Source organism: Zingiber officinale, chromosome 5A (genome assembly GCF_018446385.1).
Source record: "Zingiber officinale cultivar Zhangliang chromosome 5A, Zo_v1.1, whole genome shotgun sequence".
NCBI classification, from domain to species: Eukaryota; Viridiplantae; Streptophyta; class Magnoliopsida; order Zingiberales; family Zingiberaceae; genus Zingiber; species Zingiber officinale.
Window position 1 is genome coordinate 136527694 of NC_055994.1, and position 16656 is coordinate 136544349.

At 38.5% G+C, this 16656-nt stretch overlaps 3 protein-coding genes across 5 annotated transcripts; 2 read left to right on the forward strand and 1 right to left on the reverse strand.

Moving 5' to 3' along the window:
• Positions 1 to 426: 426 nt before the first annotated feature.
• On the reverse strand, positions 427 to 2370 carry LOC121981994. Its single transcript, XM_042534828.1, has 2 exons — positions 1807 to 2370; positions 427 to 1716 (listed from the first exon to the last, which is right to left on the reverse strand). The coding sequence occupies exons 1-2, from the start codon at positions 2284 to 2286 to the stop codon at positions 1654 to 1656; spliced, it is 543 nt and encodes a 180-aa protein (XP_042390762.1). The 5' UTR covers positions 2287 to 2370; the 3' UTR covers positions 427 to 1653.
• A 5682-nt stretch (positions 2371 to 8052) lies between these two features.
• Positions 8053 to 11598, forward strand: LOC121981995 (28 kDa ribonucleoprotein, chloroplastic-like). Its single transcript, XM_042534829.1, has 4 exons — positions 8053 to 8650; positions 8796 to 8897; positions 10868 to 11149; positions 11275 to 11598. Exons 1-4 carry the CDS (start codon positions 8129 to 8131, stop codon positions 11335 to 11337), a joined length of 969 nt encoding a protein of 322 aa, XP_042390763.1. The 5' UTR covers positions 8053 to 8128; the 3' UTR covers positions 11338 to 11598.
• A 115-nt stretch (positions 11599 to 11713) lies between these two features.
• LOC121981996 (proteasome subunit beta type-4-like) lies at positions 11714 to 15805 on the forward strand. Of its 3 annotated transcripts, none has more exons than XM_042534830.1 (7): positions 11714 to 11942; positions 12005 to 12066; positions 12994 to 13070; positions 13976 to 14105; positions 14301 to 14460; positions 14532 to 14717; positions 15446 to 15805. In XM_042534830.1, exons 1-7 carry the CDS (start codon positions 11937 to 11939, stop codon positions 15557 to 15559), a joined length of 735 nt encoding a protein of 244 aa, XP_042390764.1. In that variant the 5' UTR covers positions 11714 to 11936; the 3' UTR covers positions 15560 to 15805. The 3 variants fall into 3 exon arrangements, with proteins under 3 accessions (XP_042390764.1, XP_042390766.1, XP_042390765.1); XM_042534832.1 differs by having other exon boundaries at positions 12011 to 12077; XM_042534831.1 differs by having other exon boundaries at positions 12011 to 12066.
• Positions 15806 to 16656: the final 851 nt, after the last annotated feature.

Here is a 16656-nt window from a genome sequence, read left to right on the forward strand (position 1 = left end):
GTAGAGAAAAATTTTCAATCACAACTTGAATTTGCATACAATCTCCACTCATAAAAAATTTTATTTCCACTCCTTGCAAAGTTTTATTTGTTTCAACTCCCTCGTGCAAATATTATGACCTAATTACCCTTCATATTGTTTAGGTACAAAAGGTCCAAAACTGAATATAATTCTTCTTAAATTCAACACTTTATATTAGAATCAAGTATATTTTCTATTAAATTGAGCATATTTTTTTTTCTGTTTTAATATAATTTCTCCTAAATTAAGCACCATGTAAAAAGAAAATTTAGTATATTTTCTATCCAACTAAGATGATGCTATTTTGTGCAAACTTAACTAATTAATCTCTACTAGTTGGGTACTAAGTCAAGACAATTGCAAATAAGCTTGCAAAACTCAACTGTTAAAGCATTTAATGAGGGCTAATCTTTAAAAGGGGTAGAGCATCCACATTATGCAAAATCAAAGTTACCACGTATCAATAATGAACTTCTGCAAAATGCCATAGAAAAAGCTACACAATTAAAGGCACTTGAGATTGCCCCAGCAATCTATTATTTTTGAAGTTGACTTGAAGCATTCAGGTGGGCACTCCATGCTGGTGTTCATCATGATTCAGGAGTGAGGTTTCTCATAGATTTGGAGCTCCAAAAGGCACTGCATCTTCATATTCACTACTAGTCAACTCCAGTTTCCCAATCCTCCTTTACGAAAAGTAAAGTGACATTTGAGTTGTCTGTCCTTTGAGAGGTCCACAGGTTCAAACTAAAACTTAAAACTCTTCAATTTCCAGATGCTGTTCCACAGAATCAGTCCAAACAAAACTGCACAAGAACAATTGTTAAAGCATCTGAATTGAGACACTCACTGAAGTTCACTAGAGATAAAGGCTCCTCCATGCAAATAATGTTTGAACTCCTGCAAAACGCCATTAAGCAAAGCCACATGTTCTATGAATTCCATCCCTGACATTCTCACACATTCAATTAGATAAAACAGGATCAGTTGAATCCTGTTTCATACCTCACCAGTTTTAAAGTGTCCCATTAGAAGATCTTGAACAGATGAGTTGCACAAGTCTGCAGTGCTTGTCAAATGAAATCGGACTCGCATCTTTTTTGTTGAGACAGTCATTAAGATAGTTAGGTTGGTGAACCTGATTTGAAAGAAAATGAAGAACACTACTACTACTGAAGAGCTGTTTATCTCTCAACCAAGAGAACCTTTATGTTCCCACAAATCCTTAAATATTACAAAATTACATGAGTAGGACATTAATCACAACACAGCAAGAAAGATATTTTGCAGCAAAGAAACTCCAGATTTCACTGCATGCATATGAACTATACTACTGGCATGATCAAAACATTATGATCGATGCCAATAATAGATATCATATAAGCATTAGCATGATTGATCAGTTGGAAAAAGTATCATCCCAGACTCTCTTACCAACATTGGATGCTATATGATCCATCTTACATTGAATCTCAGATGGTAACTCCGAGATTCAATGGAAATTTTATAAAAAGGTTCAGCCTTGCAGCTTGAGACTGTGAAGCTCTACAAGCACACAGATTAGCAAGCTAAAACCAAGCAGGCGTGACCTTTTTACTGATGAAGAATTGAAGATATATGGCGTTGCTTGTTTCAGATGGTCGTCTCCCCAAAGTCGGGATGATCGAGCTTGTAGCGGAGCTCAGCTGATTGACTCTGTGTATCAAAAGGGTGCGCGCATGAGAGTCGTTTGGGAAAATGTCGAAGCGAATGGAACATACATATAGTGAGATCGTGAAAGGATACCTCGTCGACGTGGGCAGCTATGCGCGAGCCCTCTCGGGGAAGGTAGTCAGCGGAGACGGGGGCGCAGTCCGGCGGGGTCTCGAACAGGGAGAGGGCGAATCGCTTGTCGACGACCCCGACGTCGAAGTGGATGATGCCGGAGGCCTGGTCGTCGAGGCGGATGGCGCGGACTAAGAACCAAAGGAAGAGGTCCTGGGCAGCGATGCCAGAAAGGGAGGCGATCTGGCCGGGGGAGATGGTACCGGAGACGGTGGCGTTGTAGAGGACCTCTCCGTCGAACTTCGCGGTGCAGGGGGAGGGGAGGCGGACCTCGAAGCGACCGTCGGCGTCGATGCGGAAGTCCTGGACGCCCTTGGGGAGCAGGCCGATGGGAAGGCCATGGGAGCGGAGGACCTCGTAGGCGTCGCCGCCGTCGCTGCTGGCGATGGAGGAGACGCGGAGGAGGAGGGGGAGGAGGAGGAGGGGGAAGTGGTGAAGCATGTTGCGGGTTCAATTCGGCCAATTGAAACCCGAAAGGCAACGGAGAGGGAGAGGGAGAGGGAGAGGGAGAATGGGAAAGGAAGGGCGGAGTGGGAGGGAAGAAAAGGAGAGTGTTGGTGGGCCCGGGCCAGACCAACCTTGAAGAAATAATCAATAATAGAGATGAGAATAGATATCTCGAACTTTTTGGACTGTTTAGTAAAAAATTTGGAATCTAAATTAAACCAGGTTTAATGAAAAACGTCAAAATGATAATGTCTTTTTTGAAAAAAAAATGATGATAAAAAAGTTTCGATTCAGATTGAAAATAATAATAATAATAATTAGTAATCGTGTGCGTGTGTAATATTAATACATTAAAATTATATTAATTAAAATATTTTAACATTAAAATATTAAAGTAGAGTCATTAGGATAAAGTACTTTACTTTTGAAAATCTAAATTATTTATGTCTTTAAAAATCTGAATTATTTGGATTTTCGAGTGTAACTCTTACAGTTTCTCTATGAAAAAATATAATTTAATTTAATATTATACTTATCTTAGTAAAAAAAACTAAGAAAAGTATATTTTTTAACATTGTTGACCTAAAATATTTATAGAAGCTTGTTTGATCATAGTGCGTCAATTTTAAGATGTGGGACTAAAGAGAACTATATTTTTTTTATATAAAACAACAAAAAAAAATTAATGATTAGAAAAATTTATAATAATATGTCGCAGCTGAGTCTCGAACTCTAGATCAAGTTTCGCTTGTGGAATTATTAATAAACCTTTGAATTATTTTTAGTGTGAATAGAAAAAATGATATCAACGTAAATTTATTTTAGGCTTCATCAAAGTTAGTAAAGGGGGGAGATTTTTAATAAAATAGTAAGATAATAATAATAATAATAATAATTTAAAATAAATGCTTAAGAAAAAACAGGTGTAGAAATTAAATCGACGCACGAGAAGCATGAGAGCTGCATGCATGCAGCCGACGACGTTACGTACAGTCAGCCATCCTCCAGTAAACCTCACGTTGGTTCAAAATTCAAACGTAATTGGATGAATATTTTAAAAAGTCGATCGTCTATCTTTAAAATTAATCAGACAAAATCTAATTAATACTTAAATTATAAAAAAAAAATATTCAAACGTAACTCATAATTTTATTAACGTTGAATGTGAGATTAAGTGATTAGACCTTAAGATTGCAAGCAGCGAAGGTTCTCTTAAAGTTACCATCTTCCATCGCTAGCATTATCGAGTGGATTCCAATTCAATTTGAAGAATAAAGTGGAAGTCTAGACTTCTTCGGTTAAAACATTGATTGGAAACCGATCATATGGTAGAAATTAAATTGAAACATATCAATGAAATATTAGTTTGATATTACACCATTTGCAATTCAATAACATCGTGGCAAAAGCCTCAATTGAATACATTTAGAACACAAAATAACCAAAAGTAGAAATGGCTACAAATGTCGCCATGGAAGTTGCTCCAATATTGGAAGAAGCATCGGCTTTGCTCGTGCTACTAGTGGAGTTGGTCTCCGGCTCGGTGGGGGTTGTCCCAAGAGGAGCACCAACAGCACCGGCATCGCTATCGGTGATGTCATCGCTAGAAGGAGCATTAGCATCTTCCGGGAGAGGTGATTTGGCGATCGGGGTTAAGACATTAGGTACAGAGCTTTCGTCATTCGACGGGGAGGGAGAGGGAGCAGAGCCTGCTAAGGCAGATGCAACAATTGCAACCAAGACAAAGGCAAAGATAAGAACTTGAGGGCGTGCCATAGTGAATTTGTTCGTTAAGACGATGTTATTGTAGTTGAAATGTATGTAAGATGAAAGTAAAGAAGGATCGAAGACAAATATATAGAAAAAATTAGAAGGAGGGGTCAATGGTTATGAATCCATTTACTATTATTTTAGTGGACTATAAGCGATTAATAGAATTGTATGGCTTAGAAAATGACATCACATATAGTTCTTTAATTTGGATTAAAAGAGAGCCCCTCCCTCTTTCTTTTAGAAGAGAGCCATAGAAAATTAATTATTGGTATATTTTGGTCAAACATATTTTGAACGCCTTTAATTATTATAAACTTTTTTTCTTGTCTTCGAGTATACTTCACGTAATTTTACATAATGTAACTTTAATACATTCAATCTATAAAATCATTGTGTTACATGATGATTAAAAGATTTATTTTTCTTATGAAATCTCTGAATGTCATGTGAATAAGGAAACTCTATATATATTAAACGCAGACTCGGGTCGCATTTCAATCTCCGAACACTTGACTCAGTTTCAAGTTTCAGCTTCTTGTCGATAGGGTTTTCCTCGTGACTTCTTGCCTCCTGACTAAGCCTCCCGAGCACTAGAGCCCAGATCGTCCATGAAAAAATGGATCAGGAAATTAACTACTTATAATTATGGTGGGATCGTGATCACGATTTGATCGTAATTAGTTGCGATCCTTTCTTGAGTTGACGGTCTCTCCCAAATTATAGTTTGAGTTGGAATGAGTGGCCGGAGGTCACTCGGAGGCCGCCCCCGCTCAGTGTCGGGTTGTCTGGCCACTTGCCCACTATCAGCGGCCTTTAGTCATATTTCCCGACATAAACTATAATCTAGGGGACGATGAACCCAAGAAGAGATCTTAACCAATTATACGACCATGATTCAACCATAATTGCAAGTCGTCCATCCTCTGCCCACCTTTTTGTGGACAAGATGATTTGCCCCTAGCACACTAACCTTGCATATATAACTTCTTGAGTCTTTACTCTAGATCTTTTACTGTTCTGGATTGCCTCTTGATGTTTGAAAAGTACGACAACACCTATCTCCAAACGCTTCAAGAATTTATGGAGAGGGATGGAGAAGAAGAGTTGTTGATTTGAATTTTTCGAATACCTTATATCCCATGGATTAGAGTTTTCAATCAATTGACCTTACCGCAATCGATTGTCACGTCAGATCCGATCAAATCCAACCGTTCAAATCTCACAGCTGCTCTTTTCTTTCTTCTCTCAATTGATTAGTCAATCGATTACGAAGCTTCTTAATCGATCATCTAATCGATTTAGAAGCGCACTCTTCGCTTGCGAATTTCTCCCAATTGATCACCTGATCGATTACACTCTCGCGAGGAAGCTATTGTGCTTCATGAAAAACCCTCTTAATCAGTCAGCTGATCGATCAAGAACCCATTGTTTGTCGCGAACATCTTCTCCCAATTGATTGCCTACTCGATTGAGATTGACCTTATCCAATCGATCTGAGCCCTTTCTGTTTTGTGTAGAAAATGTTGGGGATCTTGCGACTAACTAGAAGGGGGGGGGTGAATAGACGTGGAACCCAAATTATCGCTTCTTACGTATTCGTTAGTGCGCAAGTGGAAATACAAATACTAATATGAATGCAGAAGCTAAAGACAATGAGAAAGAACAAGCAAACCAATGCACGTCGATATAACGTGGTTCGGAGATTAGGGCTCCTACTCAACGGTTGTCCTTGAGGTGAACGATCTCGATCCTTTGGTGAATTAGCCCTTAGCAAACTTCGACTACTCAAGCAACTCATTGTGGGTGGAGAAACCTCACCACAATACCAACCAAGAATACTTGGACACAAAAGAACACTGAGCACTTTATTGACTACTAATTAGACTTTAACCAAGTCTAATTTCATCACCTTGACAGGTCATCCCAAGCTCCTTTCTATAGAGCTTGGAAGAAAACAACCCTGTTATTTTACCGTTACCAGTTGACTGGTGTATGCACCAGTCAATTGGTGCCTGGCCAACGACTCTCTCAACTGCTCTCTACTAGTCGATTGTTACAGTGCACTAGTCAACTGCTACAGTAATTGCTATAGTACACGTAGGCTGTTATAGTCTCCCCTTGGATTTTTTTCCTGAGTACAATCTCTCATACACTCGTACCCTTACGACTAACTTGACTCTTCTTACAGCCTTGACCTCTTGCCTTCAAGCTTACTTCCTTTAGCCCTCGTCTATCGGATGCATCCAAGCCCGCAGCTCGTCCCCAATATCATTCTTCGCGTATGCCTTGAAGTCGCTTCCCTCGACCCTTGTCCTTATCGCCTTGTCCACAGTCCCTCGGATGTTTCATCTTTCACCGGACCTAAAACCGGCCATCAAGTTGAGTCGTATGTGTATCCTGCAAACCTGTACACTCACATACACATATCAAATACTGAGAGTAATCCTAATTTAAACCCTTTGCCCAAACATCAAAACACATGATCACACGGACTATTGGGATTGCTCTAACAGAAAATCTCCTAATCGATCACGTGATCGATTGGTGCAACTCTTGATCGATTACCCAATCGATCCAGACGCCTTTTGTTTCATGAAGAAAGGTTCCCCATCGATCACCAATTGATTGCCTAATCGATTATCCAATCCTAACTTGCTTAACCTAAGTCTAGGGTTCCCTTGTCCAACTTTCGGTCAACCATGATCTGTTAGGACTTCTCCACCAAGTGTTCGATCAACCTTTAACCTACTTAAACTTTACCAACTTTCTGTTGGACTTTTGATTATCAAGTGCAGTCCTCCTTACCCCACTTAGATTTTCCTCTACCTAACCGCAGTTAGGACTTCCTTTTGCCAATGTGTGGTCCTCCTTGATCCACTTGAATTTTCTTTGTCTAACCCTCGAGTTAGGACTTGTTTTGCCAACATGCGGTCCTCCTTGACCCAGTTGGATTTATTTTTACCTAATCGTAATTAGAACTTCCCTTTGCCAACGTGCGGTCTTTCTTGATCCACTTGGACTTTCCTTTACCTAACTCTCGAGTTAGAACTTTGTCGCGCCTAACTTCCGAGTTAGGACTTTTCCTTACCTAACCTCCGAGTTAGGACTTTGCCTTTGCCTAACCTCCGGTTAGAATTTGCTTTACTAACGCATGATTCTTCCTGCCTTTGTTGGATTTCCTTTTACTTAATCACAGTTAGGACTTTTATTTACCAACGTACGATTCTCCTTGACCCATTTAAACTTTACTTTATCTTACTTCTAGTTAGGACTTTATCTTGATAACCTTCAATTAAGACTTTATCCCTATCTAACCCCCAAATTAAGACTTAAGTCAAGTACCTAATTCTCCATAACTTAGATATATGCTACCCATAATAGGAAGCTCTAGTTTTTATTTTGTCCAGCCTTTTCTGTTCTCTGCAGCAGTTGTCCAATAAGCAACAAGTAGTTTATTCAATACTAACAAATATTGAATATATTGAGGCAGTGACATCAATATTCGATAGTAACCAATGTTTAATGTAGCCTTTGGAAAAAACAAAAACCAGTCGGCTCTGGTGATGGTGAAGTGAGAAAGAGGAGGAGAATAAGACATTGCGGTGAAAATAAATATTCTCATCAACGCTAATTCACGTCTACCCAGAGTATAATTCTTGGATCCGTTCCTAGTTGCCGAGTACTCAACTGACATATCCCGAGTTCTTTTACCAGACACTATCTCCCGATTTAGCTCTATCTCTTGAGTCATCCTTCAGCCTTTCAAGTCATCCAACAGCTCGGCTTCCCTATTCGGCTTTCAAATGAGCCCGTCATATCCTGAGCACTCTTAGACTTAAATCGGGTCTGGCGGAACTGAATCTTTTAGATGGATACTTATGAATTTGTCCCTTCATATTTTGAGCCACGGATCAAGGAGCAAGATTTGACAATATCTTTATTTTGGAGGATCGAAAATGAATTTTCTGTCGATATGTCTGGCACGCTGAATCTAAACCCCAAACAATCCGTCTCTGTTCGCCTCTTCTTCCCCTTTTCCCTTATCTCTTCCCCTTCGCAATCCATGGCGGCAGCCGCGGCCTTCAAGCCCGTATCCATGGCAGAAGGCCTTCTACCCTCCCTCCCCACCACCTTCTTTTCGTCCAACACCAAGCGCTCCCTCCCTCTCCTCTCATTGACTCGCGCCTTCAAGCCCTTCCCCTTCCTCCACTCCTCTCGCTCCGCTTCGCGTTTCTCCCTCGAAAAGAAGCTTCGTTTTCTTCCCCTCGTCGCGCAGACCTCTGATTGGGCTCGACAGGACGAGGAGGCGGGAGAGGATGAGGTGGAAGACGGAGATTTTGGATTTGACGTGGGCGAGGAGGGAGCCGCTGCTGGGATCGAGGATTATGAGGGAGAAGAGGAGCCGACGGTGGAAGGTGGGGTAGTGGCCGATGGAGGTAGCGGCTTCGCAGTGGGGGAGGTAGAGGAGCCTTATGCCGAGCCGCCTGAGGAGGCTAAGCTCTATGTCGGAAACCTGCCCTTTGATATAGACAGCGAGAAATTGGCTCAGCTCTTCGATTCGGCTGGCGTTGTCGAGGTCGCGGAGGTAAAAAAACGTCAAGGAGTTTGATGGGATCCTGAAATGAAGACGTCTCTTTCAGCTTTTAGCCCACCAATCGATCATTTTATTCTCTTTGTTATACGTGATTAAGTTATTTGTGCGATTCTGGTCTCTGCTTCTGTACTTGCAGGTGATTTACAATCGGCAGACTGATCAAAGTCGTGGATTTGGATTCGTGACGATGAGTACTGTAGAAGAAGCAGACAAAGCCGTAGAGATGTTCCATCGTTATGTAAGCCCTCTCCTTGATTATTAAAAAAAAAATGCTATTCTTTCTCCTAAAGTTGAGTGGAAAATATCTGTGAATGCCCAAACACTGTCTCAGTTAAAGATGAATTGCCAATATAAGCTTTATGCGGTTCTGGATCCATGAAGTTGTTTGCTTCTTGGTTTCTTACACTTCAGCTATTTTGTCCTTAGAGTCAAGATTGTGTCGTGATGCATTATGCTTTACTGTTCTTACTTGGTTTTAAGATTTTGTGTAATTTGATCGAGATTAATTCAACACTTCCGCATGGACTTTGATATTGCCGTAGTGTTGACCCATATTCTCCTTGTAAGAGAAACTAGAAACATGGATAACAAGCTAGCCCCACATAATTGGGAGATATAGCTTGTTGTTGTGTGGTAGAAAGGTGAATGATCAGAATGCTAGCATTATCTTTGTGAACCATTGTGGCAAACTTTGAGGAGGGCTCATTCTGTCATTCATATAGGCTACACAATGGATGGTTTAGGTTAAGTTTCATGATTTGATCTCGTGTAGCCTATATAAATGACCTTCATCTATGTGTAGTGTAAGCCCCAGCTATTTTGGGGTTCGCATTTGGATATTTCAGTGTAGGAAATTCAATGGTTCAGTACTTGTAACCAATCTGGAATTTTTACTATTTGTGAACTTTGTCTTACCTACCATTAGCTGTCAGGATGGGAGGAAATTTGTCCAACTCAATTCTTGCAAAATTACTCTTTCCTTCTATAGGATTTTAACGATTTCTCCCCTTTTTTTTCTTTGCTCATCCTCAAAATGTAGTGGATTGTTCTGATTTATTGTATTATTGAATTGCTCTTCTCTATGATATAGAACTTGAACACAGAAGCACTTGAATTTGAATCTCAAAATTAGATCACATGAATACGAGCCTCTGAATCATAACCTCATATTCTACAGTTAAAATCCATTAAATTTCAGTTTGCTAGCTTTTCATATGTTGGTGATACACTATGAAAATCTGCCATTGAGTTGCTGTTTCACGTTTCATATTTGGTGACCTGAGCAGATTACTAAATTTAGGATTAAAGCTAGCCTAATCACAAATCTGTCATTTCTTGAGGAACCAAATGCAGCTTAGATTGCATCATATTGGAGCAATGTGATCGTTGGAACAAATTTGTGATGTCTATCATCCTATATGCCTTACACTTTCATAGGACAAGTTATCTAGGTAATATTATAGAAATGCTATGTTGTAGCATTCCCATGATTTCTTTTTCACGGCATTTTAACTTTATGTTTTTTTAAACAAAATGTTTAATCACTCTTAAAGCATAACCACAGAAGACCAAATCTTGAAAATTATCTAGAAAACTACTTTGTTTCTACATGCTAGTTTTTTGTTACATACCAGACTTGTCTGAGTGTTCAATCTGCCACTTGTGCAACTATCAATTCAGGCTAAATGAAATGAATTTACTTTAAATTCACCTGGATGCTTTGTATACCATCATATAAATTGTTTGGTCCCTAGTCACAGACCAACTCAATTAGACTGGAGCGTTTAACTTTCAGTCTGAGAAAGAGGACAAGCAAAAAATATTCAGTCTTCAGCATCAAACTGTAGCAAGGTTAAAGAAAAATGTAATTTTTCCAATTATTTTTATCGATCGATGAGATCAAAATCTAGTCATTCCAACTATTTCCAACCTTTCAAACTGTTGAATCTAATGTGCCAGGTTAGCAATTCTTTCACAACCCTTTTATTATCTGCTTCTTGTTGCTTATCTGCATGTTTAAATTGTCACATGCTTCCTGATTCGTCGATTCTAATTTTGCTTGTTGCCATGAGCTTAAGATGCCATCCTGCATTATTTTGTTTTAGCTACCTTCTGATTCAGATATCTGAACTCTCATGCTAGTGTAGAAAAAGTTTCTCATGGTTGTTGAGTTTTGTGGTAGTAACATGTTTGCTGTTATGGAAACAGGAAATTAATGGCAGGCTCCTAGCCGTAAACAAAGCAGCCCCCAGGGGCTCTCGTGTGGAAAGAACTCCACGAGTATATGAACCTTCCTTCAGAATCTATGTTGGCAATCTGCCATGGCAAGTGGATGACGACCGCCTGGAGCAAGTATTCAGCGAACATGGTAAAGTGGTGGAAGCAAGGGTTGTGTATGATAGAGATAGCGGACGTTCGCGTGGATTTGGCTTTGTGAAAATGGAATCGCAGGCTGAAATGGACGACGCTATTGCTGCTCTCGATGGACAGGTGAGTTTACTTAGTTCCACCAATTTATTATAATTCTGTCGATATCTTCCCAGCTAGTCCGAGTTTGCAAATCTTGAATGTTAAACATGCTCAGTTAATGATTCTTGCTCGTTCTATGTTGCCAGAGTTTGGATGGCCGCGCGTTACGAGTTAATGTCGCTGAGGAGAGACCGAGGCGTACCTTCTGATATGGAAAAACCAAAAAATTATTTGTCTGAAATACTTCGTATGAATTTTTTTTCTTTACTTTATAGGGCTAGCCAAAGTTCTTCCTTGTTATGGATTTCTAATGCATTTATGCATCACTCACTTGATGAAGAAGATGAGGTTAATGTACAACCATTGCTATTAATTTTGGTTTGAGGGGGGCTCAGTGTTCAGTTTGTTCCCCCAAGCCCGAAATGTTGATTCAACCTCTAAATTAAAATCTGTTGTGATTTTTATATGTATTTCCTTTTATCCTGTGGGTTCGGATTTGAAGTGAAATTACTAATTGATGATTATTAAAAATATAAAAATGTTCAATTCGCTAAAATAAAATTTTAGATATTAATATTTTATTTTATTAATTATTGACTATGTGTTATTTTCGAAAGATATAATAAAGCCGTGCTCTCAACGGACAGGCCTTTTTGTTTCCGGCTCAAATAGCAATTCTTGGGCTCCAAGTCAAGGTGCAAACGCTCGCCACCTCGTCGATTTTCTCTTGCTCATCGGCGAACGAAACCTAAGTGCTTCTTTGTTTTGAATCACTATTTCTCCTCTCCCTTCCGATCGTCGGAGAGCTATGGAGGTCAGTTGTTTCGTCCCTACCCTCGATTGTCGACATTCTCTAAACCAGTCGTTTGTGTTTAGTTGCAGACGTTGGCCATGAAAGATGCAACAATCGTAGATGATGGAACTACTGAAAGGACCTCGTAAGGATCTCGTAATATCTGCTCTCTTTTTTTAATTAAGTTTTGATGGTCGTCTTTACCCTAGCGATTCACTGTCGGTTTTGTCGAGATATCTCCCAGCGTCGGTTTTGTGGTTTATTCTATCGAACTGTTATAAAGGCTCTTATTAGGTCTTTTTTCGAAGCTTTGACAGCGATAGTTAATGGTATGGTTAGAGATTTAAGCTGATCCTTCATGTAACAATTCATCTAGATTTCTACTGATTTTAATTGTAGGCCCTAGCAGGTTATGTGGCTTGGATATATTACAGTACCAGATGCATGGAATTTGAGTATAAATTTTGTGTCTGAAACTGAAACGACCTACTCATAAACACTAATGAGAAATCAAGTGGACCATATCTAATAAGGTTGGTAATTGAGAAATGATGTCCATCTAGAAAGTATATGGTTGAGGATATCTTTATCCTATCAAACATTCCATTCACAATCACTTGCCTCTAAAATTTAGACAACAAACACAACACACATGGAAGCTTGAACGACATAAAATTCTTCTGCCTAATACTACTTCACAAAGAGAACCAACTCTATGTCACGGTGAAGCAAAAGTTAAAAAAAAAAATTAGATAAATTTGATGGGTAGTAACTCAAGGTAGTTGGAAGTGCTTTTTTACCTGAATTTTATTTGAAACCATGCTGTATCTGTTGCTATTATCACAAATAAGATGATACTTCTCAGTCTTAAACTATGAAAGACTATTTAATTTCCACTGATATTTAGTCATGACACATCGGTATCCTGTGCATTACTATCCGGTGCTGTAAATAATATCTATGTGAGAATTCAGTTGTCTTCCCAACTTTCTATAATTGCATTTGAAGCATACAATCATAGACTCATCCCTATTGAATTATACAATATTGAACTTGTGAAATATTTCGACAGGTATCCTTATGTGACTGGTACGTCAGTGATAGGGATGAAATACAAAGAAGGTGTTATCATGGCGGCTGATACAGGAGGTCATTTTTTTAGATTTTAATTTATTTGTATTAATATTCACTATTATACCATGGCGAAAGAGAAGGGGAGCCTTGGCGCAACAGTAAAGTTGTTGTCATGTGACCAAAAGGTCACGGGTTCGAATCTTGGAAACAACCTCTTGCAAAAAGCAAGGTAAGGCTGCGTACAATGGATCCTTCCCCGGGACCCCGCATAGCAGGAGCTTCATGCACCGGGCTGCCCTTTTTTATACCATGGTGAAAGACTTGTGCCTGGATAGTAGTTGTAGAAACTTCCCTTCCAAGGATCAGAGGACACGCAGCTCTGATATAATGTAGATTATTCCCAACATAGGATTCTAATATATTCTGCAGTGCCTTGTCTATATGAAGTTAAAGAAGTCATATATAGAAGCCGAATACAATCATAATCAACTAATGGTCTTCCTTGTATCAATAATGCACGTGTGGAATATGCAGACAAAGTCACAGAACTTAGACTAATTTTGTGACCTATGATCCTTTAATTTTGTGATCCTCTCCTTCCTCTTTTTAATTTTACTCGCAAGTGAGCCAAGCCTAAGGTAAACATGCAGTAAATGAGAAGATAGAATTTATTGCTGGAAGAATTTTATGGAAAATTAGAAAACAGCCGATATGTGGCACTCTTGGAAATCCTTGCAGATGCAAATAACCTTCAGATGCCAGTTATAGAGATTAAACTCAAATCAAATGTCATTGGAAGAAATTTTGAACTCTTGAAATAGTAGTATCAATAAATAATTATAAATGAACAAGAAAAACAAAGCAGAAAGAAAAATATGAAAGAAGGAATATAACTGATAGTTACATTTCTCATTACTGATATGATTTATTCCTTCTATATTACTTGACACAGATGAACTTTTGTTCTTTGCAATGTGCAGGTTCCTATGGATCTACTCTGAGATACAAGAGTGTGGAGCGCATAAAACCTATTGGGAAACACTCTCTCCTAGGTGCAAGTGGAGAAATCAGTGATTTCCAAGAGATTCTTCGCTATCTTGATGAGCTCATGTAAGAAACTTGCTTGCCTTTTCATGTACGGTTGCTAAAAGTATTAAGTATTTGGCAACTTTTTGGTTTAAATAGTCAGCAACTCTTTTATCGGTGAATATCTGGTTGAATTTAACTTCTTCATGGAACATTTAATCTCATGTATGCACCTTTTGCCTTTTCATGTTTTAACAAGTAGCATTTTTGTCCTCTTAGCTTGTACGACAACATGTGGGATGATGGGAACTCACTTGGTCCCAAGGAGGTTCACAATTATCTCACTCGGGTTATGTACAATCGGCGCAATAAGTTTGATCCTCTTTGGAATTCACTCGTTCTTGGTGGAGTGAAGAATGGACAGAAGTATCTTGGGATGGTGCGTAAATGCTTTCTTCTTGATTTGTTATGTGTTTGAATTAATTTAACCATGAAATGCCCATATTATAGGTGAGCATGAATGGCACACATTTTGAGGACAATCATGTGGCCACTGGGTTTGGGAATCATCTTGCAAGGCCTATACTTCGTGCTGAATGGCATGAAGACCTAAGCTTTGAAGAGGCTGTTAAGCTGATGGAGAAGTGCCTTCTTGTGCTCTTATATCGTGATAGATCAGCAATCAACAAGTTTCAGGTATAATCATTTTATATCACGCTCTTATATAGCGACGATCACTTTGTTGTCTTTATTGATATGCAACACACATTGTGAAAGAATGGAAATATTATATTTTGAGTGTGGATGTGCAATTAGTGCGATTGAGTATTGTTTCCATGACTCAAGCACTAACTTTACAATTTTTTGCCAGGTTCCATAATCCATTTATATGTTCACACAGATATTCTCCGTTCACTTTAATGAAGGGAGATGGACTAAAAGGATAGAAACAAGGGATATTTAACAATAAATGGGTGGAAATAGTTGTAAGCGTCAATGAGATTAAAAGGTTTATTAAATTTTCTTAACATCAGACTAGGAGAAGAGGGAAGGGGAAGCCTCGGAAACCCTATACCAGGTGAACCGAAGTGCATGACTAAACCTAAATCAAATCACCCTGGCTTGGTTTGGCCTCAACTCGTCCAAATTGAGCTTAATTCGAGCTTGGCTCAAATCTTATTAATCCTAATCACAAACCGCCTGTTAGGCCCACCATGCTTCCTAGCAAATTTGACATCCCAATTTTTCCCAGATTATTATTATTTTTTAAATTAGATAAATATTTGTTTTAGAGTATAACAGATGGATTTTAGCATTTTTATGTTCATTGAGATGATAGTACTATGTAGCAAGTTCTGTGACGATTGTTAATCTTATTCAACAAGTGCGATTGTTTTGGTCGTCTAAATCAGACTACATTGCAGGTTGCAAAAATAACAGAGGAAGGAGTGACCATCTCTCAGCCATATGCACTGAAGACCTACTGGGGCTTCTCTGCCTTCCAAAACCCTAGCAAGGGAGCTGTGGGATCATGGTAATAATTGATATGCCTTTATGAAACTTTGATCACGCACAAGGTTTCAGTGGGAACGAGCGGTGGTATTATGATAATCATTCTAGCTTCTTTGGCAGAAATCTAAAATTATAGAGTTGTGGTACACTTGAATGGTATGAAGATGCATTGTGATTGGTTTTAGCCATTTTATTTCAAAGATTTGTTTTGTACCTCGCTCAGTGTATTTTGGAACTTTTACCTTCGGTCTAATTTATCTTTTGCATGCTAATTTTTTTTTTCTCATTTATTATCCTTTTGCCTTGGGTCGCTAGTTTTACCTATTTTTTTTAATGAAAATATCATTTTGTGTGCGCTTGTATGTTTATTGGGTTCCCTCTGAATCTATATATCAGTTTTTTTATTATGGGCGAAAAGGGTGAGATATAAATATTATTTTAAAAGCATCATTTAAAAAAAAAAGATATGTTCAAAAAAAAAAAAAATTCAAGAAAAAATTCAAAGATAGATACATAAAATGAGGAAGTTTACAAAAAGTTAAATGATGGGGTATGATTTTATGTGTCTATCTTTAAATTTTTCTTTGAGTTTTTTTTTAGTATATCATTGTTCTTTTTAAAAATAATTTTTTAGAAATATATGATGGATCATGATTTTATGTGTCTATCTTTGTATTTTTAATTTTTTTTTCTTGATATATATCATTGCTCTTTTTAAAAATAATTTTCTAGAAATATGTTCTGAATGTTTCTTAGAGCGGATACAGGGGCTGGGGGCTGGGTTTGAGACGTGTCCAGGGGCCGGGTTTGAATTGGATCCGGCCCAAGCGTGTAACTGGTTAATAGGTTGATTATTCATTGACTTGGATAGTCTGGTTTGAATTGCAATCTGTCCTAGTTGAGTCGGTTATGGTTCGGAGGTAGAGCTCGATTCATGATATGGACGGATCATTTGACGAGGTGGGATGTGTCGATCCGTTAGATTTTGATAGGTTGGAAAATTTCCAATTTAAGGCAGGTTAAGCAATATATATTATTAAAAAATTTTAATTTGAATTACGAATTAAGCGGGTTAAATTCACGAGTTATTTAATTTTTTTATTTTAGTTTTAAGTTTTAGAAA